General features: G+C 40.1%; 2 protein-coding genes across 7 annotated transcripts; one reads left to right on the top strand and one right to left on the bottom strand.

The window, feature by feature from the left end:
* The first annotated feature begins 11,968 nt into the window (after positions 1–11,968).
* LOC115676355 (vegetative cell wall protein gp1-like) lies at positions 11,969–13,715 on the top strand. The gene has a single exon (XM_030599247.2). It carries the CDS (start codon positions 12,158–12,160, stop codon positions 13,475–13,477), a length of 1,320 nt encoding a protein of 439 aa, XP_030455107.2. The 5' UTR covers positions 11,969–12,157; the 3' UTR covers positions 13,478–13,715.
* Positions 13,716–14,149: 434 nt separating this feature from the next.
* Positions 14,150–23,985, bottom strand: LOC115676463 (chaperone protein dnaJ 1, mitochondrial). Of its 6 annotated transcripts, XR_008816698.1 has the most exons (20): positions 23,805–23,985; positions 23,621–23,720; positions 23,413–23,523; positions 23,153–23,244; positions 22,372–22,455; positions 22,209–22,247; positions 21,974–22,084; positions 21,848–21,889; positions 21,621–21,708; positions 21,079–21,143; positions 20,867–20,929; positions 20,716–20,788; positions 18,425–18,516; positions 18,079–18,150; positions 17,609–17,665; positions 16,565–16,613; positions 16,411–16,480; positions 15,765–15,854; positions 15,242–15,397; positions 14,150–14,531 (listed from the first exon to the last, which is right to left on the bottom strand). XR_008816698.1 is itself a non-coding variant. In XM_030599398.2 (19 exons), exons 1-19 carry the CDS (start codon positions 23,829–23,831, stop codon positions 14,540–14,542), a joined length of 1,353 nt encoding a protein of 450 aa, XP_030455258.1. In that variant the 5' UTR covers positions 23,832–23,985; the 3' UTR covers positions 14,150–14,539. The 6 variants fall into 6 exon arrangements, 3 of the variants coding, with proteins under 3 accessions (XP_030455258.1, XP_030455255.1, XP_056167931.1); XM_030599398.2 differs by lacking the exon at positions 15,242–15,397 and having other exon boundaries at positions 14,150–14,567; XM_030599395.2 differs by lacking the exon at positions 15,242–15,397.
* Between the last annotated feature and the right edge of the window lie 3,436 nt (positions 23,986–27,421).

Genomic DNA, 27,421 nt, shown 5'->3' with positions numbered 1-27,421 from the left:
TTCTCATGTTGGTCACATTATCTTTTTTTTTCCCTATCCATGTAATCCGATTTTCGGATTGATTTTGGTTCGAAATTTTACATAGGAGAGTCGTAACACAATCGAATGTCGCAACTTGTCAGGTCAACAGTTGACTTTGGATGTCTCATTCGACAGACAAGCGGCCCTTCCACATGGGCTTTAGTTGGTTTCTATGTGGTTGGGCTTCTTCAAGCCCACTGGGCCAATGTAGCGTGATCGGCATTTGGGGCTTTTGGCCATTTTTGTGTCCTTTTCGTTGTGACTGTGGGCCGTGAGTCCCATCGTTTATAGCTTTTGATACCTAAGCTCCTCACTTTTGGGGTATCTTTACTTTCTCGTAAATGATCGCTTAAAATAATCAATCAATAAAAAATATTTTCGTTTTCGAATCTCGATAACAATTTATATAACATTTTCGGGGACGATAAAAATATCATTCATTTCATGTTTATAAGCATTACAAGCGATCATTTGTATGGAAAAAGTTTTATAAATCATTTATTTTTTGCAAAATAAAAGAAGCCTAAAAAAGAGCTTAATTTGGTCTGTCACCCTCTTAAATCATCATACCAATTTATTGAACTTTTATTGAAAAACTTCCACGGACCTATTTTCACGGTATCCTCCGTCCATTACTTTCCCGTCTGGAAGTTATTTTATGGAGTAGCTATTGTAATGTTAAAAGCATGTGTGTTGCTTTGATTGGTGCTAGCGTTATTCTTTGTAACCTGTTTGATCAGTAAGATAATGATATAAGTATGTTGGAAGTTCTAAAACTTATCGCGAGGATGTAATTGAGTTCTAAAACTTTCAAAAAGTGCAAATAAGTCCTCTTGTTGTCCAATTCGTGCAATTGAATATCTCCATTTATCTCCAATCAATTTGAATGAATGGATAATACTGACGTGCAATTGAATATCTCTATTAGTAACGTCAGCTTGGGATCTACATTTGCTCTGCTGTGAATTTGGAGCTATCGGTGTTGTCCCTAGGAAGCATGTTCTTGCGAGTTTGTCATGTTGTAGTTTCGACATTGGTCGGATGGAATCATTGATTCACCGAAAGAGAACGCCTACTTTACTCATCAATCACTCTACATTTCAACATCCCAAAGTTTATATGCCCTTTTTAAATAACGCTCATACATCACAGTATTGAAGGCACAACAGTAGCTTGATTAAATTTCACCATACACTGTGCATGGAATATCATATTACGTTTCGGGCTATGGTTTTGCGATTTTCTTTTTGAGCTCGTTATGGCGGATCTCGCCATACCATCCGCTGCCTAGTTACAAGACCTAGGAATTTTTCACCATTTTATGCAAATCAAATTGACTAACCAAGGACCTAATTTGAACAAGATGGGACTAAGTCTAGCAAATGAACAAATTGAAGATGCAAGTTGCAAGTTGCAGACATAATGGGAGAGAATCGCTTGGATTCTCTGATCCACATCCCGTCCGTTCCTCATTATTGTTTCAGGCCTCATCACAAAGTTTATGGGTGTGGAGGAGAAGGGGATGCAGCGACGGCGGCAATCGTCGGCTTGGCTTGACCGGAGGTGGGAGCCAGGCTCGAAGAGCGACCGCGAGTTCACCGGCAGCGACCAAGTTGCTCGGCAAGTTATTATAACGACATAGATCTTCAAGGGGGACCCTGCCAACTATACGGTCATATCATCCCGGTCTCATATAGCTTTAATATTTGGAATCCTTGGTAGTGAACATTAAACTCGCAACAATCCTTTTGGATAAATAATTCACGACACAAGCACGCTAAATTTAATGGCAATCAAAATAATATTAGCAAAATTAATATAGCTCTATTCTCTGTAAGGTCAAGAGAGATTATTACTATGGAGATGCCATGGAAGACACAAGCTTTATTACACTGATTGGTGATGTAGCAGAAGTATTGTAGCTTTGAGACTAAGCATGCATGATGGAAGAATTGGCCGGAGGACAGAGAGGAAGAGAACAAGGAAGACGAAAGTCAGAAGTATGAAAAAACAATTAATAAAGTTGAACCAAGGACCTATTAATTTACATAGCATAACTAACCACTAGGCTACACACTGTCTATTTTGTCGAACTTTGCAACTTTTTATATATTAAAAAATAGATTAACACCGTCAAATAGTTGAATCTTGTTTGAATAATTCCATCATAATTTCGTCTGTTCTTTTATTATAGGTTATAAACGATACTTGTATCCACTTGAAAAATCCAATTATAGAAGTAACCCTTTTGAGAAAAATGTTGCCTAAAATCATAGTAAAGGTAACTTTCCGAAACTAGTGTTACCGCAGAATTTCCAGGAGCAACGCATATCATAATTGTTGTTTTACATGGGAGAAATTTCTACCAATTATATAATTACTAATTCAGTTTTAAACTTATTGAATGGATGTGAATTTAGTCACAAACTTTTCAAAATTGATACAGTTGGTTGAGCTGTCGGGAATATTTCTAACTTAGAAACTAGAGGCCAAATGCTTAAATCTCATCAAGTAAGTGCAAATCACTCGAGGTTAAAGCCACTTATATAAGAAAGACCCGAACTTAACTTATTCGTGGAATCTACAGGGTGTTCCATGGGTCTTCACGTAACCAAAATACTGCACTTATGCTGCTAAAGATCAGAAAGGAAAAGAATAAATGACAGAGAATAAGACCGCCACCAAGATAGTCCAGATGATTATCTTAGTCTTGATTCTCACAATAGAATTTAGCGATACAGATACTCTCTAAAGGTGCACTTCCACGTTAAATTATAAGAATATACGGGGAATTTTGCTTTACAAGTAAACGACGATGATTAGCATGTTCTAAGTTCTTACATACAACCAGGAAATCCATGACATCGAGTTGGCATTCCAAGTTCGAAGAAAGAACGCCATTAATACTTCACTTCTTTTGAGATAATCATTCACACGTTACGCAAACAAGTTAAACAAGGAACCGTGTACGTCAGGTCAAAGATTGCATGGCTTCAATCTATGCAACGTCAGACGATACATCAGAAGTCAAGGTTAGACTCTACTCTCGGGCTGCACGCCAACGAACCAAATCAATTCGATGATTAATGCACATGACCCTAGGGTTCCAATGCGTGAGGGCCTCCAAGCTGTCTTAAAGGACAAGTGACTGTAACCTTATTAGAAGTAAGAAAACGAATATAAGAAACGAGAACAGATAAGCTTGCCTTAATTTCGAGGAAACTGTGCTTGCACTTCCAATCTGTTTCCCACGCAAGAAGTCTATGCAAGTTGATATGATACTTCCCAAAATAATGTTTGAACAAATGTCCAGATTTCGCTATCTGTTTAAAGAAAGGTGGGTATAAATGATTTCCAGTTGGACACGGAGACAGAGGGTTTAGGTGGGGCTTGAGCTTATTAAAAAATCTGAGACATAAAGAACAAAAGAAATCTTGGGTCATTGGATATGAATGTGCTTTGTTTATTCAGCAGCCAGCCAAGCTCAACTCGCCTCTTTTGACTGGTACATCAAGAGGGGAATATGCAGAAGCCGAGCTGACAAATGTCTGGACAAGATAGGACCATCTTAAAGTTGTCTCTGGCCCCATATTACGTTTCAGAACGCCCTTTAGATAACCCTAATCATTTTATGTGTAACCATCGTTTATTTCAAATGTAATAGACTATAAGACATGGCACCATTTGTAAAATGGTCTACATGCTTTCTCATTGTACTCGGTAACCGGCTTTAGCACGCGTTGGGCGATCATAATCCGGATAAGTCCGGTCCGAAGAGCATGAACGATAATGCAAAAATGTTGGGTCGGAAAAGTACTATCCAATCCAACCTTGTGTAGGATCTATGGATCAAATAGAAAGCCGTGAAACTCAAAAGTGAGTTGATACCCTTGAGTTAACTTGATGTTTATCCATCGTCAGTGATTATGACATTGATCATCACGATTGCTTCTGAGTACCGACCATCAGATTTATATAATATTGCCCATGATGAGTAAGCAATTCATGATCCCTCATATAAAAGTGATCGTGTTTAAAAATTTAGTTTGATTGCGAACATCTCACTTAATCGACATGTGGCCCCAGGGAGTAGTTGATAGAGCAGCAGCAATCATAATGGCGTACAAGAGCAGATCCAAAGTCATCTCCCCATTTTCCTTGGTAAAGAATCAGAAGGAAATACGTATGCTTATATACTTATAAGTGATATGCATACGCTAAAATCTTCTATAAGTAGATGTGGCGTTGTCATCTTTGTCGGGATACATGAACGGTGAGTATGCATCTTCTTTTATCCATGAAATAAAGGACACATCATTTCCAAGAACTCTGAGTTTATTATCTTTCGCAAATGTCTCTTTTCTTCTAAAAATAGGATTCTATGAAACCTTAATCATCTTCTCATATGGCCATCCATTTCATATCTATTACATTTGTGCCCCATTTTAATTAAACGCGAGGATTTTCGTTAATTACGTCGATGAAAGGAACTTAAACTCATGGTTTATGACTTTAAAATCTCGGTCTAGCTTTATACTTTCTTTAAATCAATAAAGAACGATGGTACATATATTCTTTCAAGTCAAATATATGTGCTCAAAATGTCAGAATGAAACTTGCTCAACCGTTAATGATAATACCCTTAAGAAATAAAAACACATTTATGTATTTATATTATGAAGTAGCTAGCTGATTTAATTGACAATCATCAAGGGTAGCCTTGGAGTTATAAGTGATAAGCTGACCACCCAAGATAACTGTTGTAAAATTAACTCGGTAGCAACGTAAGATCTTGCAATTAGAATGAAGCGGGAGAACCAGAGAAATAAACAAGAAATAATAGAGGATACCAAAATTTTACATGATTCGGTCCGGATATTGAAACCTGCATTCATGAAGAGAGCCAGCAGCAAATAATTCACAATAATTGGAAAATCAAAAGTTACAATCGCTCACTCCTTCGAGTGTTTTTTACGGTTAGATCAAGCACAAATCCAAAATGTTTACAAATAAATAATTTATTTGGGATATTATACACACACAACGCGAATCCGCCTGTGTTTAAAGCTTTTCGTACGGTTGTCCAATACAACCCACGCTTCTTTAGCTTTGCGTTCATCATTGTGGGGCTCTGTCGAGCTCACCTTGCGGCTTCATCTTCACTGTGTTGCTTCTCTGTCGAAGACCAAAGGAGACCAAGGAACCCACTGGCGTCTGCGCCTAGAAAAGAACGAGAGAGGCCAAAAAGTAAAAACCTTATATTTTACGTTTCTTCTCTTTCCTCTGGCTTACCCCGACTCGTGGGCCACTTCTTTGTATGGTTAAAAGAGAAGAGTTTAATATTCAGCCAAAGGGAGACGTCCACCAGCTGGAGCGTGCAGTACTTGGTCCTTGGTCAAATGTGTCAAATCTTGACAAAAGAAGCAATCACGGCAAATCTTATGCCTAATTTTGAATTTATATATATTCAACGTAATCCAAGATAATTATCCGTCAAAGGCAACACCAGATTTTGAACTTCCAAATGAGTCGGATTTCGAATATGGCTCAAATTTGAGATATAATTTAATAATTCTCAATCTTAGCTCGACGTTTAAAGTTAAGTCATAGTACTCATCATCATTCATGTTAGCTCTCCCAACCCCCGATAGGCACTCACTCTCTACATACATTAATTATGATCAAGCAAAGGTTGAGCTTCGCCAAAGGAACAAGCTTAGTCATTATGTGTGTTGGTTTCTTCGCTATCACAATCTTCTTCACAACAACCATACTCTTGACTAAGACATCTCGGATGAAATGATACCTAGTATCGATATACTTCGTTCGCTCGTGATAAAATGGATTATATGCTAGATATATTGCACCTTGGTTATTACAGTATATATCAACGCTTTTCTGTAACCCAAAGTCGAGAGCAAACCCCTTAGCAAAATCGCCTCCTTTGCTATAAAGGTTTAGTGCCATACACTCTGTCTCAATTGAAGACAAGGCAACATGATCTTGTATGGACGCTTTCCAACTAACTACAGCACCTACAAGCGTAAACACGCACCCTGCTAAAAACCTACACTCATCTAAGTTGCCGGTGTCATCCGAATCCATATATCCAGTGGTCTCACCACCATTGCTATCTCTCCGATACATTATACTAACGTTTATTGTCTCATTTAAGTATTTGAGGATCCATTTCACAGCTTCCCAATGAGCTTTACCAGGACGCTTCATATAATGGCTAATTACGCTCACAACTTGTGAAATATCAGGCTTAATGCGTACCATATCATACATAATATTACTCACTGCACTAGAATAGGGAACACGGTACATTTACTCATTGTCCTCTCCGACTATACTTTCTCAAGAGTTTTTCACTCGATAGTAGATAATGGAGATCGATTAACTAGATAATATGCCATGTTCATTGCTTCTACTCAAATTTTTTTGCCTAATCTTGCATGCGAAAGCACTCAATGAGCTTGCTCAAGGAACGAGAGAGGCCAAAAAGTAAAAAACCCTATATTTTACTTTTGTTCTCTTTCCTCTAACGAACCCTACTTGTGGGCCCCTTCTTTGAAAGGTTATAAGAGAAGAGTTCGATATTCGGCCAAAGGGGAGCTTCCGTCAGTTGAGTGTGCAGAACTTGGTCTTGGTCAAACGGATCAAATCTTGATAAAAGAAGTAAATACCGCATATCTTATGCCTAATCTTGGATATATATAGGTATATATATATATATATATATATATATATATATATATATATATATATATCCAATGTAATCCAAGATAATTATCCGTAAAAGGCAACACTAGAATTTGAACAAATCAAAATCTTCTAAACGAGTCGGGTTTCGTACACATCTCAAACTCGAGACATAATTTAACAATAACAAAACAATCAAACATAGAAAGTTAAAGGACAATAGGAAAAACATATAATTAAGCACGTGCTAAATTTTCTCACAATATATATCTGGTAGTTTAAAGTTGCTCGTCTGTCCTCGTGTGGAATAGATGGAAATAGAATTCCACTTTACAAGCAAGATATCGAGGCTCGTAACTGAGAGGCCAACTTCTAAAATTAATGAAACTGGTGATTAATATTCGTTTTGCTGGCAGCATCAGCTAGAGAACTGGCCTATTTTCTTTATGCCTCAATGGAGTTAAGTCTGTCGTGTTGCGACCGACAACTGAGGATGTTCTCGGAAACTCATCTAATAAAGCAAATAAGTAGAAGGACAAACCTAAGAATCAAACAAGAGGAGAAGTCTTCTAAGCAATTGGAGAATAGTTTTCCCAATCTACTCATGTGCTCATTACTTTGAGTTCAAGGGACCATGCGATATCAAGCGAAGAACAGTCGTGCTAAGCTAATTCTACATGCATAAACACCTTGGTTATCGAGGACCCTATTGTGATTATTATAATTCTGTGTCCTCCAATTTTAAATGCGTGGACAACTCAACATACGTGGTATTAAGCAACCTTCTTGTTTGAAGAGTATAGTTTAGGACTTTGTAGAGTTTCAACCCTCTAGCCAGTACAAATAGAGCCCCTCAAGTCCCGTAACATCCCACAGCAATCTTCTTGCGCTTGCTAGTTTGGACTAATTAGTGCGAGTGCATTTCATACCACATTTCCCTCAAACAATATGAGCTACGCATACCCATACTACTCTCCGCCACCGCCGCCTCCATCGACTGCGGTATGTAACACCACTGCTCCTCCGCCGCCACAGTCACCTCCACCACCACCACCACCATCACCCACCACCACCACCACCATCACCACCACCACCACCACCACCACCACCACCATCACCACCACTACCACCACCGCCGCCGCCACCATCGCCACCATCACCACCACCACCATCCCCTACACCACCTCCATCATACATTATACCAGACCCCATTTATGGCCAATCACCACCTATTTACGGCACACTGCCTCCATCGCTCCCACCTTCACCATACATCAATGCACCCCCTGGTGGTGGCGGCCACCACGCGGCTGTTATCGCCGCATGTGCATCATTAGGTGGTCTCTTCATGCTGGCACTCCTCGGGATCGGTCTCTTTTGCCTGGCCAAGAGGAGAAAGAGGCCAGTCATGGTTCCCGGACTAGCACCTTGTGTAGATGGGGAGGAGCGTGAAGTTGTCCGCGAGGCAATAACCACAGGGCCGTACGGCGAGCAAGCCGTGACCGTGGACATCGAAGATGACACAATAATTCACAGTGGTGCGGTCAGTGGAGCTGCGGCCAGTGCTAGTTACAGCGGTGCCAGCGGGCCTGCATACGAACCAAGTCATCCTCCGGGATATGAACGTCCCTACTGAGCTCATGTTACCTTCTAGGTTTGAGCGACACTATTTGATTTCCTCATCACAAATTTATTGCTCTGTCTATTCATTGTTATTGGGTTGTCGTGGTAAGAGTTTAATAAGCTCAATGTAATTGGGCTGGTCTGTAATGTGTTCATATTCCCACCTCAAGTCATTGTTGTATTATAAAGACAAAATAAGTGTTTATTTGATGCTCATTGCCATTACAAATAATGTGTTCGAGCTTCCATATGAATAATATAGCTCGATGACAGCCCGTCAAAATTAGACTGCATGGTTGACACGGTACATAGGAAGTTGGTTTTCTTGGTGGGGTATTAGAACAAAGCAAAAGCGAGCGATTAGCTTGTGTAATTGATGACTTGTACTACGATAGTCACAGTGGTCCTTGGAGGAACAATATCATCATATAATCTGCGTCAGGATACATGAACGGTGAGCATACATCTTCTTTTTTCCATGAAATAAAGGACATATATCATTTCCAAGAACTCTTAGTTTATTATCTTTCGCAAATATATCTTAGCTCTTTAAAACTGTATTGCCGAGGGGAAAAATTACCAAAAAAGTTCTAAACTTATTGAAATTGTACCAATTCAGTTCTAAATCTTTTTTTTGCGGGGTACGTTCACTAGAAGTCCTAAAACTTGATGCGAAAGTACAATTGAATTCTAAAACTTTTAAAAAGTGTAATCAAGTCCTGAAACTTATCAAATTGGTTTAATCAAGTCCTAAAGTTAACACCGTCAATTTGTCTAACAAAAAATGCTAACGTGGCATTTTTAAATAAATTTATCTCTCCTACGTGGCATTTATTATTATTATTTTATTCAAATTATTTAAATTAAATTTAGAAACTAAAAAAAATCTAAAATTTACTTAAAAAACAAAACTGGAAAAAAAAAGTACTAGCACTTGCATGTGGGAGTTGCGGTTGCCGCCCAACGTCGAAGGGGCCAACTGAGGTCGCCGACCAAGAGTGAGGGTGGCTGACCCTCGCCAGCCTCGGGCGAGGCCTCATCGACCCCAGGCGAAGGCCGAGCATCTCCCAAATTTAGCTGCCCTCAACACAAATTTGGGTGAGCCTCACCAACCCCAAACGAGGGTTGGTGACCCTCGCTAGGCCGGTGATGCCTCGCCCGGGCCTAGTGAGGGTCACCAACCCTCGCTTGGGGCCGGCGAGGCCTCACCCAGGGCAAGCGATGGTCGCCAGCCCTAGGTGAGGGCCAGCGTCACCTAGATCCAGATGCCCTCGCCCTGGCCTAGCGAGGGCTGCTTACTGGCCCTCGCTCGGGGCCAATGAGGCCTCACCCGAGGCCGACGGGGGCCGAAGAAGGCCAGCCACCCTCGTCCAAGGTCTGCGACCTTCGCCAACCCCTCCGGCAATAAGCTGCGGCACCCCACTAGTAAAGCACCTTCTCTGCTTTTTTTTATTCTGTTTTGTTTTTTAATTTTTAGCCATTTTAATTTAATTTAAATAAGATTTGAATAAATAAAAAATGCCACATTGGAGAGAGAAATCATTTAAAAATGCCACGTTAGCATTTTCTGTTAGACAAATTAATGATGTTAATTTTAGGACTTGATTGAGCCAATTTGTTAAGTTTTGGGACTTTATTGTACTTTTTAAAAGTTTTAGGACTCAATTGCACTTTCATAACAAGTTTTAGGACTTTTAGTGAACATATCCTTTTTTTGCTAATTCAGTCCTAAAACTTTGTTTTGCCAATTTATCCTAAACCTTTTCCATCGGGCCAATTTTGGCTAACCGGTGCTGATGTGGACGCCAGCCAACGCTGATGTAGATAATTTTTAATAATATTTTATTCTATTTTTTCGAATTTTTTTAATTAATTTTTTTCTTTATTTTTCTTTTTCCTTTTCTTCCTTCTTTTCTTTTTTTTTCCCCGTGGTGGCCAGCAAGGCATGCGGGCCACTGGGTGAGGGCTGCGAAGTCCTCACCCGATCGCCAGCGAGGGTCACGGCCCTCAAGCCTCATGCCCATACGAAGAGGCGCGGCCGCGGGCGAGGCTAGCCTCGCTAGGGTCATAAGGCTTAGGGGTCACGTACACGGTGGCCTCGCCCATATCTGGGCAAGACCAGCCTCGCCCTCAACTTGCAAGGCCATGACCGCCTTCGCCCGCGGCTCTTGTCAGAGCCTCGCCGGCCACTGTGGAGAAAAAAGAAAAAAAAAAGGAAGAAAAGAAAACATAAAATGAAAAAGAAAAAATAAAATTTGATAAAAAAATTCGAATAAAATGAAATATTATTAAAATTATCCACGTCAACATCGGTAGGATGGCTGGCGTTCACATTAGCGCTGGCAGACCAAAATTTGTCAGATGGATTGATTTGGCATAAAAACAAAATGTTTAGGAGTGAATTGGCAAAAAAACAGTTTAGAACTGAATTGACACAATTGCAATAGGTTTATAATTTTTTTTTATAATTTCCCCTCAAAATGTCATAATGATACTTGCTCAACCGTAATGATTATACCCTTAAAGGAAAGGATAATTGTCCAAAAAGTCTTAAACCTTTTCTACGGCGATCAATTTAATCCTAAATTTTTTTATTGTGCCAATTTAAACCTAAAATTTTTAACTGTGCTAATTTTGTCCTATACTTTTTGACGATTTGCCAATTTAGTTCTAAACATTTTGATAATTTGCCAATGTAGTCCTTCTAGGTAATTTTGGCCGAAGGACTACGTTGGCAAATTAATAAAAGGTTTAGGATTAAATTGAAAAACCGTCAAAAAGTTTATGATTGAATTGGCACAATTAAAAGGTTTAGGACTAAATTAGCCGCCATAGAATAGGTTTAGGATTGAATTGGCATAACTAAAAGGCTTATGACTAAATTGACCACCGAACAATAGGTTTATGACTTTTTGGATAATTTTCCCCTTAAAGAAATAACTACACATTTATCTATCTATATCATGAAGTAGCCGGCTGATTTAATTGACTATCATCAATGGTAGACTTGGAGATCTAACTAATGAGCTGACCACCCTAGATAACAAAACAATCAAACATAGAAAGTCAATGGACAAGAGAAAGAACATATAGTTGTGCACATGCTAAATTTTCTTGTATGTGGTAGTTTAGATTTGATCTGGTCTGTGCTCGTGTGGAATAGAAGGAAATGAAATAGATTTCCACGTTAGAAGTACAATATTGAGGCTCGTAATTGAGAGGCCAACCTCTAAAAATTAGTGAAACCGGTGATTAATATTCGTTTTGCTGGTAGCATCAATTAGATGATTGGCCTATTTCTTTATGCCTCAATGGTGTTCTGTTTGTCGAGTTGGGACTTGCAACTGAGGATGTTCTTGGAAACTCATCTAATAAAGCAAAAAAGTAGGAGGGCATACCTAAAAATCAAACAAGAGGAGAAGTTCTCGTAAGCAATTGGAGAATTGTTTTTCTATTTTTGTCATGTGCTCATTACTTTGAGTTTGAGGGACCCATGCGATATTCGAGCGAAGAATACTCGTGGGAAGCTAATAATGCATGTTTGAACACCATGATTGTCGAGGAGTTTATTGTGATTAGTATAACTTTGTGTCCTCCAATTTTAAATGGGTCGACAACTCAACATACATGGTATTCAGCAACCTTCTTGTTTGAAGAGTAGTTTGATTCTTCGTAGAGTTTTAGCCCTCCAGCCAGTACAAATAGAGCCCCTCAAGTCCCATAACATCCCACCACCAATCTTCTTGCACTTGCCAGTTTGGACTAATTAGCGCAAAGTGCGTCTCATACCACCTTTCAAGCGGACAATATGAGATACCCATACTACTCTCCGCCACCGCCGTCGCCACCGCCTCCGTCTACTCCGGGATGTAACACCACTGCTCCTCCTTCGCCGCCGCCGCCACCTTCGAGCTACCAGCACAAGCCACCGCCTCCATCCACCCACCATCACCACCACCACCATCCACATGCACCTCCACCTCAGGTGCCGACGGGCACTCCACTTTCACCGCCGACTTATGTGACTCCACCACCAAAGGGCGATGCTCCACCTCCGTCTCCAAGCGGCGGTGCACCTCCACCTAAGTGGTTTTACCCACCAAGTCCTGGCAAGGGCACTCCAAGTTCGCCACCAAAGGCTTCACCTCCCAAAGCTTATCCACCAAGCCCTAGCAAGGGCACTCCAGGTTCACCACCAAAGGGCGGCGCTCAACCTCCGTCTCCAGGTGCTGGTGCACCTCCACCTAAGGGGGTTTACCCACCAAGTCCTTGCAAGGGCACTCCAGGTTCACCACCAAGGGGCGGCGCTCAACCTCCGTCTCCAAGTGGTGGTGCACCCCCACCGAAGGGGGTGTACCCACCAAGTCCTAGCAAGGGCACTCCAAGTTCACCACCAAAGGGCGGCGCTCAACCTCCGTCTCCAAGTGGTGGTGCACCTCCACCTAAGGGTGTTTACCCACCAAGTCCTAGCAAGGGCACTCCAAGTTCACCACCAAAGGCATCGCCTCCCAAAGCTTATCCTCCCAGCCCAAGCAAGGGCACTCCAAGTTCACCACCAAAGGCATCGCCTCCCAAAGCTTATCCTCCCAGCCCAAGCAAGGGCCCTCCAAGTTCACCACCAAAGGCATCGCCTCCTTATTCTAAGCACCCACCACCAACTCCAACCCCTAAACTACCTCCATCGTACCTTGCACCACCCCCCATATATGGCCAATCACCTCCTATTTACGGTGTACCGCCTCCATCGCTGCCACCTTCATCGAATATCAATGCACCCCCTGGTGGCGGCGGCCACCACACGATTGTTATCGCCGTTTGTGTATCATTAGGTGGTCTCTTCATGCTGGCATTCCTCGCGGTCGGTCTCTTTTGCATGGCCAAGAGGCGAAAGAGGCCGGTCATGGTTCCGGGACCACCTCCGTGTGTAGAAGTGGAGGAGCATGAAGTGGTCCACGAGACAATAGCCACTGGGCCGTGCGGCAAGCAAATCATGACTGTCAATATCGAAGATGATGTGATAATTCACAGTGGTGCCGTCAGTGGAGCAGCGGCCGGCGCTTGTCAAGGCAGTGCCAGCGGCCCTCCATGCGAACCGAGTCATCCTCCAGGACATCCACGTCCCTGCTGAGCTTACGTTACCTTCTTGGTTTGAGCGACTCTATTTGATTTCCACATTACAAATTTAGCGATCTGTCTATTCATTGTTATTGGGTTGTCGTGATAAGAGTGTAATAAAATTCAATGTAATCGGGCTGGTTTGTAATGTGTTCATATTCCCACCTCAAGTCATCGTTGTATTGAAAAGACGAAGTGTTTATTTGATACTCATTGCTATTACAAATAATATGTTGGAGTTTCCGTTTCCATATGAATGGTTAGCTCGATGACAGGCCGTAAAGATTGGTGGGGTATTAGACCAAAAGCAAAAGTGAGTGATAGCTTATGGAGGAACAATATGGAGTGGTTCAGGGTGGGAGAAATTTTATTGGTTGAATGTCGCCATTTGCATGCATGTGCTTCGAAGAGAGATGCCTCACTGTCACATCGAACATTAAGACAATGTACACAAAAATACAACGAAAGAAGAAGGGAAAAGGAAATCAAAAAGTCGCCCTTTAACAAAAGTCTCAAAAATCGTTAAATTCTCATATTGTTTATTAAGCTCATGTTGCTGAATTTTACTGCCTTTGGCATACTTAGATGAAGATCGTGGAGATTAGCTCAAATATTTGGCTGACAATCCCTCTAACAATATAGTCATTTAACGACCGAGATCTTGCTCGTCACAGAGAGAGAGAGAGAGGTGAAGGATTTGAAACTTTATTAAGATAATGTAATTTGTGTACATTACTTCTAGAGAACAAAAAGGTGTATATACCTTTAAAAATGGTGAGCTGTGGGGGCAAAAGAATGGCTTTGATGAACTTGTAATTGAGCAACTGTGATCACCTCCCAAAAAAATATGATGCCTTCTATCGAAATAACTTGACCTAAAATTATAATCTGGGGAGAATCCTCCAGCACAACCAGTCTCAATCAGAGCTATCATCTGATCCAGTCACTGCAAATTTGAGGCATGTGCTCAAGCCATCACTTTCTTCAGAAGCATGAGGATCAACAGGAGCAGAGACATTTCGAGCATGAACTTAGGACTCGCTGCGCGTTTGAGAAATTGTGCCCACCTGAAAGTTCAACCAGTACATAGCTGCTGGTAAAGCCTGTTATCCATTTCAGGATCCCCATCATAATCAGAGAAGTAGCAACCATTAACCATTCAAAAGTCGAATCAAATGAAAATACCCTTTTTTTTCTGGTAGAGAAATGTGAACATAGACATGTGCAATCCAAATGCACCAAAGTCCAAAACACTTGAGGGTCAGTCAATTTAACAAACATCACCTTCCAGAAACATGAACATTAGATGACAGACTCAGAAAAACCGAAATGGTCACGCATGTCAGGAGAAGTATTGCACAATCTATACCATGAAGACCACCATTATCTCAACTATTAAATATATAGGTTACACTGCGGGAACACATGATCAATGGTTTAAATGGACTTTGTCTACGTGGTCTAGATATATGATGTCAGACACTTAGGCTTTGTTTGGGAGAAAGGGAGGGGAAGAAAAAGAAAGGTAGGTATGAAAACTTGGAAGAATCTGAATTTTCTAGCGAGAAGGTTTTGGAGGCAAAATTTTAAATTTTCACCACCCACACTATATATTCCTCCCCTCTCTTTCTACCACACAAAGCATCAGGTGAAAGGTAGACCTCGTAAAATTATTAACTATTTTTCTAGATTCTCCAAGCATAACCTCTTTTGACTAGTCCAAGTGGAAAACACCTTAAAGTAATCATCAGGTGCATTCTAGACAGTTCCTGCTAACCTGCACACTCCCACCAATTTCAGGAACAGAATGCAAATCATCTCATGTGATTCACATTCTTGGTAGTTGCATCAACCTATTAATTCAGAGGTGTCCCAAAGGCAAGTGCAAGGGAAGTCAAAATGTAGCTCTCACTCAAGGCTGCCATCATCCCCACTGCAACGGTCAGATGGCATTGCGTTGGCAGTGGCACAAAAAGTCATATTCTATAAAACAACATAACTACCACTCCTCAGGCAATGATCCATTGAGAAACGAAAGTAAAACCAAAACACCAAACCAAAAGCAAAGAATCCAAACATGAAACTAAAGGCATAAGGATCGATTCTGTTCAAGACAACATAAAATTTTGTTTCAGAGGTGCTGGATCCACCCCCTATCAATTAGAACTTATAGATATCATTAAGGATAATGCTACTGATATGACAATTACATGAATCGGACAATAAAAACAAACATCAACGATGAATGCATACATGCACACTAGATGCGACTACAAAAAGAATTAAGAGAGAGGACATACCAATTTCCCTCTTGAGACGTATTGTTTTCACTATTGATCTCCTCTTTAGCAAATTCTTCTAAAATTACACGTTGTCGTTCATTTATCTCGCTGAAAAGTAACCAGTCATAGAAAGTAAATATATAGCATCAAATTTTGATGGCCAAACAACCAAGACCTAAGGTTTCAATCAACGATAAGAAATCAATACTAGAAGTAAGAATTCCTGATTAATACTTCCGTTAGTTTGGTTTATAATATTGTTCCTTTTGTGGGAACAATCCATCCATGTACAAAAATAATGGAAGTCCTCCTACGAATGCGATACTTGTTGACACGTAAAAAGATAGTCCCCGACTTCAAAGGGAATATGTTGAAGCCCAGTGACAAAAGATTTAGATATGTGCATGTTTCAGAGCTTCATTAGTGAATAAAGTTAATGTTCTAACATTACTTGTGCACTGTGCCTCCATGAGAAGTAGTAACTCCATTTCCAAATCATCCACAAAGGCAACCCAAATGAATACTAGCCACAGATGCATATTGACCCGACCAATCATGAAGAAGCCAGAACCAGGAAGAGGAGGAAGAGGAGGAAAAGGATATGATTGAAAATCATTTAAACTGATGATTACAAAAAAAGACAACAAAATAATAAATAGCGTACCTGGGGAATTTAACCCGAAATCTCACAAATTGATCCCCATGACTGACAAGAAAACCATGTTTTGGTAGTCCTGCAGCAATGTAGCGTCTAAGAATAATTTTGGTAGCAAAAAGGCACCACAGTTAATGCAAAATAATTTATTATTTCTAAAAACCTTTTCCTCTTAGAACCACAAGATGTCCAGGCTGTACCCCCTTTGGTATCTGAGAAGGTAAATTTGCAAAAAGATATATTATTAGTGTAAGCAAGGAAGAAAAGTCTATCGAATCACAATGAAAGCCGGAGAAAGGATTCAATTTAAGTGGCATATATTATTGACTCACAAGACATCACTATTTTCTATAGGTAAATGCCCTCTTTCTACTGTTTTTCTTGGTAAAACATTTGAGAACCTAGGGGTCCATGCCACCCTTTCCCCTCCTCCCCCAACCGCAACCCAAAAAAGAGAACAGGCAAGCGCATAACTGTTAGAATATCTCCATGGATTGTTCTAGTACTGTCAGTGTCACCTTGTAAACAACAATCCAGGAACAGCTTCCGATTTTAGATATTTTCATGCTGTTGACCCAACCATGTACCCATGTAAGTGCAAACAGAAATCTGATGGTGATAACTTACTCAAGAACCTATTTTGTAGTATTTGCATTTTTTTAACACATTTATTTTTTTTGTTCAAAACATATTCTGATGGTGATAACTTACTCAAGAAAGTAGTCAATGTTGCCCATCATTTATAGTTTTGAAACAAAACCAACTAAAAAGAATGAGTACATTCTTATATAAGATAGTGAACTGTTTTCCTTCAATATAGATGTGGACCGACTCAATCTACCCCAAAAAAACTGCTTTCAAGACAAGTGGCATACCCTCTTCTTCTTGGTGACTACTGGTGTACATATTCTTTATTTTCCATTGCACGAGACAAGGACCCCCAAAATAAATAACAAGAGTGGTAGGATGTTACACTAAACCACACAATTAAACCAGGGGTTAAAGCAGTAAAACACTTGGAAAAGTGATTTGTTACATTATTGCTGCTTCCAAATATTAGGTTGACTACTCATTTTAACCCTTCTACTCCGCTCAAAAGGTCAACGGTCATCCGACATTCATGTCCTTTTATTGTTAGTTATTAATAACACTCTCCAATTAAATCTGCAAGCACAAATATGTCCCATGTGGCATGGACAGTTCTTACATTAACTTGTACTTTCCCCGATAAAGTTGGGACCTCAACTTTACCACCAAGAATTGCCTGTAACAGAAGCAAACCCCAAAAAGTCAAGGAACCAGGTTACAGATATGTATCTGAATAACATGGAACTGATGCTGTCATAAAAAATACAAAGTAAAGATGACATCAAAAGTAAAGTCACAACAGATAGCAATGCACAAGCAAGGAATAGTTCAACATTAATCACACCATTAAAGTACATTGAACATGCCACAACAATCAAGTATCAATTTCAGCGTGCACTGGTTAGAGTAAAAGCTAATATCCATTAAAGTTTACAAGATTTTACAACCATCATGATTGATGAGAGCAATTACAAACTGAAACACAAGGAGGATTTCATATATGGCATGAGCTAAAGCTAGGTAGGGGAACATTTTACAAGTGGAAAAAGAGAGGCAAAAACATAACATGCTCAATAGTTTTGTTCTCACTTGTGTGAAGCTAATTTCTGAGACCACATATACATCTGCACCATCTCTGGTAAAGGTACGATCTTCAGCCACCTGCATGAGCACAGTTACAAGTTACATGCACATGGGTTGGCAATCTGACAGTGATACAGCTGACTGATTATGTAATGCAAGACTTCAAAATGTTTCACAATCATCCAAAGCTGAATCGTGTGAGAGACTTCAAAAGGAGAAAAGATGTAAAGCAGTAAAGATTTCACAGGAAAGCTCCAATAACAGCAGGACAAAGCGTCTACCATTAAGTGAGATCAAAGTTGTCCTTAAGATCATCATTACCATACAACCAGAAAAGAAGAGGGGATCGTGCCTTTAATTTGATGAATAAGTTGCCAGGTTGACTCCTCCGTGCTCCAGCATTACCAGCTTCTGGCACACGAATTGTATCTCCCGAATCCACACCTACACTATTCAGGAATGGAAATATCAGCTTATCCACTGAAGAGAACATCAGACACTGTGTTGTTTTTTGATAAAGGTAATTCATGTTGATGACATGAGGATCTATGTCATGAGTCCCTACTGCATTGATTTACCCTGTAAGCCATTTCTTTTAAGAATGAATATGTCCTTGGAAAAACAAGCCATTCCCACTACCCAAAGAGAGAAAAGATAGCGACTATGATAGCTAATTTAAAAGAACACATTATGGCATAAGAAGTTAGTTATGTTGCAAGATTTCACTCATGCACAGTGGATGAATTTACGAGTCAGCCCTTTAAGAATTGCAAAGAATCACAATATTTTTTCTAGAATGTGGAACTGCCAACTTATCTGAAAAACTTAATATTTTGGAAAAGCTGTTCAATTATGGCACCTTTTAACAGTCAAATGATCTTACACTTCTTCTCCAGGTATGTTAAGAGTCAGCCAAGGGAGGCTAACAAGAGGCCTGGAGATATTCGAAAAATAGACCTTCTACTCTACATGTTGTAATAAGGGACCATAGACAACTTCTTTAAGAGCATAACTTATTACATTGCGCATTGTTTGATATTTAAATGTTCTGACACCCTAACTTTCAGAACAGTGAGCGCATGTAAGAGAGAGAGAGAGAGAGAGAGAGAGAGAGAGAGAGAGAGAGAGAGAGAGAGAATTGTTACAGCATTCGAGTTAACAATGTATAAAAGAGACGATTTCCAAAAGAATGGTAAATATTGAAAAGGATAAAGCTAGTATTGCTCTCGTTTTGGGAAAACAAATCACGAAACTTGAGATAAAGCAAACTCTTGTGATTAAAAGTTTTGCAGGTTCACTAGTACTCAATGAGACAGACGAGGACTATGATGCTACTGAAGCCACATGATGCGGACAAAAGACATCATGTGCAGCATGGTTCAAATTTTAGGCATGCGTTCCTCTGCATTTTACTGGTGTTTGTTTTCGTGCAGCCGTCATATGGAGCAGTAAAAGCCTTGCAGTGTCAACAAGAAATTATTTCTTTACACGGGAAATCCTCATTGAGATCATCATAGAATTAACCATGAGAAAATATTCTAGGAAGAACACAGGAGCAACAGAACTTGAGTAATCATCCCCAAATAATCATCGGAGAAAAATTAAGTTCAGTATATAAATATAGATTTAACAACACAGCCTGAACCCATGTACATGGAATTTACACTCAAAGCAGAATACTAAGGGTGCGTTTAGTTCAGCATTCCCAAAGGGGTTTGGAGGAATGCAAATACCTTTAACTTAAAGCCCCTTGGGGAAATGCAAATTGTGTTTGATAAAAAATCCTTTGTGAATCTACTTTGGCCCAAGTAGTGTTTAGCAAATCTTATTTTGCAAAGGGCTTTGGAATTTTTTTTTTTTTTTAAAAAGCTTACCCTTCACCGGAGCCGGCGATGGGCTACGGCCGCCGGCGCGCCTGGGTCGCGCGACCCTCACCAAGGGTCGCCCAACCTAGGGCGACGGACGCCAGCACCAAATTTGGCTTGCCAGCGGGCGTAGCCCATTGCGCTACCTGGAGGAGGCCTGAGGTCTCGCTACCCAGCGGCCGATGTCTGGGGTCGTGCGACCCCAGGTGGCTGTCGCCGGGGACGGGCAACCTCGCCAGCACTTCGCCGTCTGATCTGGCCTCGGGCGGCTCTAACCGGCCGCCCTCAGCCCAAAGGAAGATGAACAGTCATGAGGGGCAAAATTGGAATATTGAGGAATTAGTTAGGGTAGTTTGAGAAGAAAAAAAATTGGTTTTAGCATTAGGCAAATGCTGAAAGCTCAAAGCTGGTCCAAACCAGCATTGGGCTTTCAGCATTCCCAATGCTGACTTTTGGCCAAAAGCTCATTGGAAATGCTCGCCAAATGCCTCAGCATTTCCCCAAGCCTCGAAAGCCCCTTGGGAATACTAAACCAAACGCGCCCTTAAACAGTGAAGCCTACAGAAGCACTTTTTTGACAAATACAACTTTAATGACAGAAGCCATATGCATTCAACATAAAGAACTAAAGCCATAAAGCTGTAAAATGATCATGCACAACAATGTTACCCTCCCATATCTCACCCAATCAGCCTTATTAATCATTTTACATTATCACAGAAATGAATCCAACAAAATACCCATAGAACTGTATCAGAGATCAAAAACTCTGACCTACCTGCTGGAATTGTAACTTTAACTTCCTTAGTGCCTTCAACAACTCCTGATCCTCCACACGGAATGCATTGGTCCTATCCAAAGTTACCGAGTATTAGCAGCTTCACCAAGAAAACTGAAATTAAAGACGGTAGTGAGAAGTAATGTTAAACCTTGACAACTCTGCCCGAGCCGTTACAGGTAGTGCATGTTGCTGTAAATGGGGGAATTGTGACCTAATAGCAAGGAAGACCAAAGTACATGTCATGTATACTAAGTGATGGTCCTTCAAACTTCCGATCAATCACACAATTATCCTCAGGAGCAACCAGTCCAGAACTCAACCACTAATCAGCGTTATTGCAGAGCTCATGAAAGCTCTTACCCTCCCAATGCCTCTGCAAGTTGGACACACTCTCACCGTGACACCAGGTGGATAGCCACGCCCATCTGCATTACCATGTAGACATGATCTTCATGATTTTGCTACAGCAAATGTACAATTAGAATGACTCATAAAAATCAAAGGATATCATAAGCAAGATACAGAAACTAGGATTTTCGTATGGTTATGTACAGCCAATGACAAGAAAATAACAGTCAATCTAATTCTTATTAAAAGCATATTCGCCTTACACTTTACAGGCACTCATAAGTCTTGCTTTTCATATATGATAAACAACCCGTGCTTTTCATCCTACTTTCAAGTTCTACAAGGACATGCCAAAACCTCCAAAAAGTGCAAAAAACTAATCATAAATTGGTTGACATACATTTAGCAAGCAAACTGGATTAGAGCAGAGTACCAGTGAGCATAAAGTGCTCGCACTTTTAGTTTCTAAAGCTAGATATATAAACAAGGGACATAGCAGAAACAAGAGGTAGAAGGATGTACTGTAACCAGCGTGATCAAAATACTATACTAACCACAAGAATCACAAGGAACATATGCTTCAAAGGACAGCTCTTTTGTGCACCCTTCCGCAGCTTCGAGGAAAGAAAGTATCAGTTCCACCTATAAAGTTCCAACATAATCTGCGGATTAATGGGTCAGAAATCCGAGTAATATTATCTCATACAACAAACTAGATCAAGACTAGATATCGAGTAATATTATCTCATAAACAAACAAGACCAAGAATATAATTGTGAACCTGAACATCAGATGCAAATTGATCTGTCTTGTCCTCAAAAATCTGAAATGACATCAAATGGTTCTTAGCTAGATATCGTGGATCAGAATATTGGAAGATCGTGACATGCAGGACACTTGGGATTACCTCAGAAAAGATCTTGTGGAAGGAACTAGAGAAATGCCTCCCGTATTCATGTGTAAACCCCTCAGCATCTCCTTCACCATATTCAACATTTACTGAACTTCTAGAGCGTTTCTTCAATAAAGTAATGTAAAAGGCTCAGTGAGCTAAAGATGCTCTAATAAATGAGAGCTATGCTTTCAGATGCTAAAGTTCACTACGTAATTCAGTTGAAAGTACAGAGAGTTAGAGATTTTACCCTGTCATACTCTGCTCTTTTTTCGGAACTTTGCAAAGTCTGAAATTAGTTGAAAAGGCGGGTGACAAAAATTGTCACCTCCAATGTATCAGACATCCAAACACCATGTAACAATCTTTGAAAAATAGTTTTCCTCCACTGGCATCTAATCAATTAGACAAACCTCATAAGCATTTCTTATCTCTTGAAATTTCCTCTTCGCAGAAGGATTATTCTTATTTGCATCAGGATGGTACTTCTTTGCAAGCTGCATTGCAGACAAGCCAATAAACTCAATCAGATATGGGAGTTGAATAACAACTAAAAGAGGTGCCAGTGGCATAAAGAATTTAACTGAGAAGTTCAGTCAATTATAACAATCAAATTGACTGAGGTACTTGGACCTCTAGTTTTAAAAATATCCACTTTATTCTCAACCATGAAGGGGAAGGGGCTGACGAAGAAGCAGCAGGAGAATCTTGTTGGACTATACTCATTTTCTTTCTGGTTGAAACATGCATGATCAACAAGAATATGTGATCAACGTATTAACATCAGCCTCAACTCCACAAAGTAAAAGTAACAAAGAACCTCTTACTACTCATACTATGCTAAAATGTCAGTGTTCAGTTCACGCAGTGTTTTTTTAGTACTTTTCAAATCGTTCTTCCAGGACAACTCAGTTTTTATTTTCTAGATGAACTCTATTGAAATATATATTGCATAGTTCTTGCAGAATCCTGAAATTCAGAGGACTTAAAAGTATTAAAGAACTTTTTCAAACTTCACAAAAGTACTCTTTGGGAGCACAGTAATCATCATTATTTGTCAAAAGGAATTTATCGCATAAACCCGTGTACCAAAGAGCATGCATTCTCAATGCAATGGTATGAATTGGTTAAACACCACAGTGATTCCCATTAGTTTCCCTCAACTTCGTTCGGCACATAATAAGTTCTACCCACCGCACGAAAAGCCTTCTTAATCTCATCTCGGCTGGCATTCTCCGAAACACCCAGAATGTCATAATAGCTTCTTTCAGGGTGGCGACAAGAACCTGAAATAGCACAAGCAGACCAACACCTGAATTTCATGAATCACTTCAATCAAATGAATTATCCGCTGCATATTCACCCAACCAAACCCAGAAAAAAAAAACAATTTTTAAAAAATCGAGGAAAGTAAAAACGGACTGCTCCATAGCTAGCAAATGACAGAAACAAACCCGTCGCGTGAAGACGCCGATACCTCCATGGCGACCTCAAGGTCTCTCGATCGATAGGATTCCCAGTAAGAAAACCGCAACCGTACGAAGCTGATGGACGAAAAGCTTCAGCTGCCGACATGCTTCCGCTCATGAGCCAAGCCAATAACTACATTGCCAAGTGGGGAAGAAAACAAAGAAATGAAAGAAAGAAAGAAAGAAAGGTTACTTCGGGCGAGCAAGAACGCCGCCCTCCGCGAATCCGAAACCAAGCTACTCCCAATCGAATTCGTCCGGCCCGTAACCGAAGACAGCAACCGCCGCCGGCACTGCACAGCGACGACGGGAGAAAAATCAGCAAAATCACAGAGCCGACCGCGCGCCCTGAAAGTGGGTCGATCGAACTCGCTCACCGATCGCAACCAGCTGAACCCGCCCATGCGAGAAGGGAAATCCCTCGAAATCGCGGCGATCGGGGGAGATTCGGAGACGGAGGGGAGTGGGGGTCAAAGGCGTGGCTTGAACATCAAGGCAAAGAAGAGAGGGAGGACCGCCATTGCCATTGGTGCCTGAGCTTTGAAGCCAGGAGGTGGGGGAGGGAAAGGGGGGTTTTAGCTTAGGGTTTATGCAACGGTTGATTAAAAACCGTCTCTCTTTTGTTGGTGCCACTGCCTTCAACATGTAATAGTCTTGATTTTTTTAGTATCGTGTAGGGAAAATAACACAAATGTGGCCCGATGTATAATTTGATCCATGAAATTTTAATTTATTTAATATGATCTCTAAACTTTAACCTAATGTGTAATGTGACCCCTGAACTTTTAATTTGTCCAATGTAATCCCTAAACTTTGGCCTGATGTGTAATTTGATCCATGAACTTTTAATTTATTCAATGTGGTCCATGAATTTTAACTCAATGTGTAATGTGGTTTATGAACTTTTAATTTGTTCAATGCCATCCCTGAACTTTTTATACATGTTCGATTTAGTCCATGAACTATATGAAAATGTTCGATGTAGTCATTCAATTAATTCAAGTTCAGGGATTATTTTGAACATTTTCGTATAGTTTAGGGACTATATTGAACATGTACCAAAATTTTATGAACCACATTGAATAAATTAAAAGTTTAGGGACCGCATTGAACATTAGGCTAAAGTTCAATGACTATATTGAACAAATAAAAAGTGTAGGTATCAAATTGCATATTTAACCAAAGTTTAGTAACTGTTTACGTAATTGCAATTTAGAAGCCCACTACTATAATTTAGAAGTACCGATGGTTTCTAAACTTTGGCCCGAATCTACAGTGTCGTCCTTGGAATTTTTTATTCGTTCAAATGTGGACTTTACTAATGGCGTCAATGTCCTAATCCTGATTAAGTGGCACTACTGAAATTCTAATTGTCATTATCTATATTGTCTCCTCTTTTACTTCCTTCTGCAATTCATATTACGTTGGTGACAATTGTCCCACAACAGCTTCTTTCACAAATATTATAATAAACACTTAATGATGTGAAATGGTTGTTGAAAAAGTTGTCATTGCTGTTAAAGATATAAATTCTATATGTAAAGTTGTGAAATAAACTTTTTATTATTGTAGAAATATTTTTACCTTTATATAACATTTTTAAATGTCAGCATTTATATTTCTACAATTGCTAAAACGTGCATTATGGTATAAATTATTTAAGCCCATCATCGGGTATTAACGCTTTTTGTTGGTCCCGAAAGAACAGTTTGAAAAGCTGAGTTACTTGAAAATCGTACAACAAACATGAGACAAGTTTAAAAACTTGTCATGGACATACAATTTAATTAAAAAAAATTAAATTAAAAAAATTATATATGTGCAATTAAGGCCCCGTTTGGTTCAGCATTTGGAATGCCCATTTGGGCTCTAAAGTCCCTTAGCCAAATGCAAATTGTGTTTGGCAATTTTTTTACTCACTTTGGGGAGATGCAATTGCATTTGAAATACTCCCTAAGGGACCTTCGGCCAATGCTCCACCGGAGGTACTTTGGGAAGTTGCATTTTCGAAATACAATTTGCACTGTTCATCGATACTGTTCATCGACACTGTTCATCTTTCCCAAACCGAGGTCCGGCGGCCGGCGACCGCCACTTGAGGGCTAGCCCGACCCCGGCGACCACCACTTGGGGGTCACGTGACCTCGGCGACCGCCGCCTGAGGTCGCGCGACCCCATCGACGCCGCCTGGGGTCGCTAGAGCTTAGGCGTTGCCTAGGTCGCACGACCCAGGCAACGCTTGAGGTCCGGCGACCCCAGGCGGCGGTAGCCGGGGTCGCGCGACCCCCAGGCGACCGCTGCCTGAGGTCAGGCAAGGCTGGCCGGCTACCAGATCTGGTCGTCGGCGGTTGGTCGGCGACCAGATCTAGCCGGCGGTGGTGGTCGGTCGCCAACTTTTTTTTTTTTTTTAAATATCAGCAAAAGCCTTTTTACAAATAATTTTTACCAAACGGTATTTAGGCCAAAGTTGCTTTCAAATGTAATTTTAAAATACACATTACCAAATACTACTTGCATTTCGGAAACCCCTTTAGCTCAAAGGTCTTTGCATTTTGCCAAATACATTTCCCAAAAGTTGAACCAAAAAGGCCCTAAGTACCTCATTAACTTCATCCAATTTAAATATGGAAAAAATACTGACGTCACCTTTTTAATGTTCTTTTATGCCACGCGACCTTGGTGTGCTGTTCACCAGGCCCACGTAAATAAAAAATCTGGAAAATTAAATAGAAAAAAAAAGCACGACCAACTAAAAAAGCATAGAATTGCGAAATCAAAAAGAAAAAAAAAGCTAAAACGTTTGAAAAATTCGAAAAAAAATCACAAAATTGGAGGAGAGAAATCGATCGATTACAAAGGGTCTGGATTGTGGCCGGAGCTGGCACCATCATTTCATAATGTTTATAGAGGAAAAGATATTTCTAATATATTACACAATGTTCCGTACTTTATAAATATATAAGATTTAATGCATAACAAGCAATGCCATCTGATTATGATTAAATGAAATCAGAGATATTGTTTTTTTGTTCGGAAATCAGAGATAAACTAAAGCGATAAGTTTTTCCTATATTTTAATATTCGTACTAAAGTATCGATAAGCACGTTATCCATCATCGAAAAATATTAATAGAACATATTTTACAATGAAATGAATATGTCCTATCAATATATTCTTTTGTAGAGCGATAAGGACAAATTCCAATCAACATTCAATCTATCCAATAATTAACTTGACGCAACAATAAATATAAAATAGATCGACGACAAAGTTTTAGTATAGTATAAAGAATATAGTTTTAGATCCATGTAACGCACGGACATCTCGCTAGTGTATAATATAAATGAATAAGTAAGGAGATTTGAGAGATCGACAATACCGCAAAAAAAAGAAGAAAAAAGAAAAAGAGTCATTTTGCCTAAAGGGAGGAAAAAGGCCATATTTTGCTCTTCCTTTGATAGGAAGAAATTGCCCTCCTCCCAAACTCTATGAGTAGTTTTGAAATTCTCACACACTTATAAACAAGAGCCAATTTAAAAAGAGCAATTATAAAGTGCACCACTGGTGTAAACAAGACTTTTCACAATCAATCTAATTTACTCTTAATTTGAAGGTTGCAACTAATCCCGTTCTCACTAACCATCAAATCAAGGATAAATATGGTTGCTTATAGAAAGTTCTCTTCACACTGCCGACCTATGTTTACTTTTTCTTTAGAAAAACCCCTCTCTCTCTTTCTCCAAAAATATCTCCTTCCAATGCCAATCCCCCCATGCCAGTGCGCCTTCCTCCATCACCGGTGTTATCGCTTACCCCGCCATACTATCAATGTCTTCATCTCTTCTACTTCACTATTGATCCTTTTATCCCAAACATCGATAGCCTCATATTGACCTCAATTGGTGGTTGAGTCAACGAAGGGGTACCATATTTGGTCAACCTAAATATGAGGTTATGGTGGCCAGGCCATGTGGATTGGTAGAAGAGAATTTT

The sequence above is a fragment of the Syzygium oleosum genome, unplaced genomic scaffold (genome assembly GCF_021117445.2).
Source record: "Syzygium oleosum isolate NSW1041296 unplaced genomic scaffold, Sole_v2.1 Sole_v2.05, whole genome shotgun sequence".
Taxonomy (NCBI): Eukaryota; Viridiplantae; Streptophyta; class Magnoliopsida; order Myrtales; family Myrtaceae; genus Syzygium; species Syzygium oleosum.
This window is presented reverse-complemented; position numbering and strand designations above follow the sequence as displayed.

Bases quoted from the DNA above. Each gene is read 5' to 3' on its own strand.
- LOC115676355 (XM_030599247.2), top strand. From the start codon at position 12,158: ATGAGATACCCATACTACTCTCCGCCACCGCCGTCGCCACCGCCTCCG.
- LOC115676463 (XM_030599395.2), bottom strand. From the start codon at position 23,831: ATGGGCGGGTTCAGCTGGTTGCGATCG. The intron at 22,085-22,208 runs GTAAAATCTCTA...ACTTTATTGAAG, and splicing joins AAAGAGCAGAGTATGACAGG to AAACGCTCTAGAAGTTCAGT. The intron at 18,151-18,424 runs GCACGATCCCCT...GTGCTCATGCAG, and splicing joins ACTTATTCATCAAATTAAAG to GTGGCTGAAGATCGTACCTT.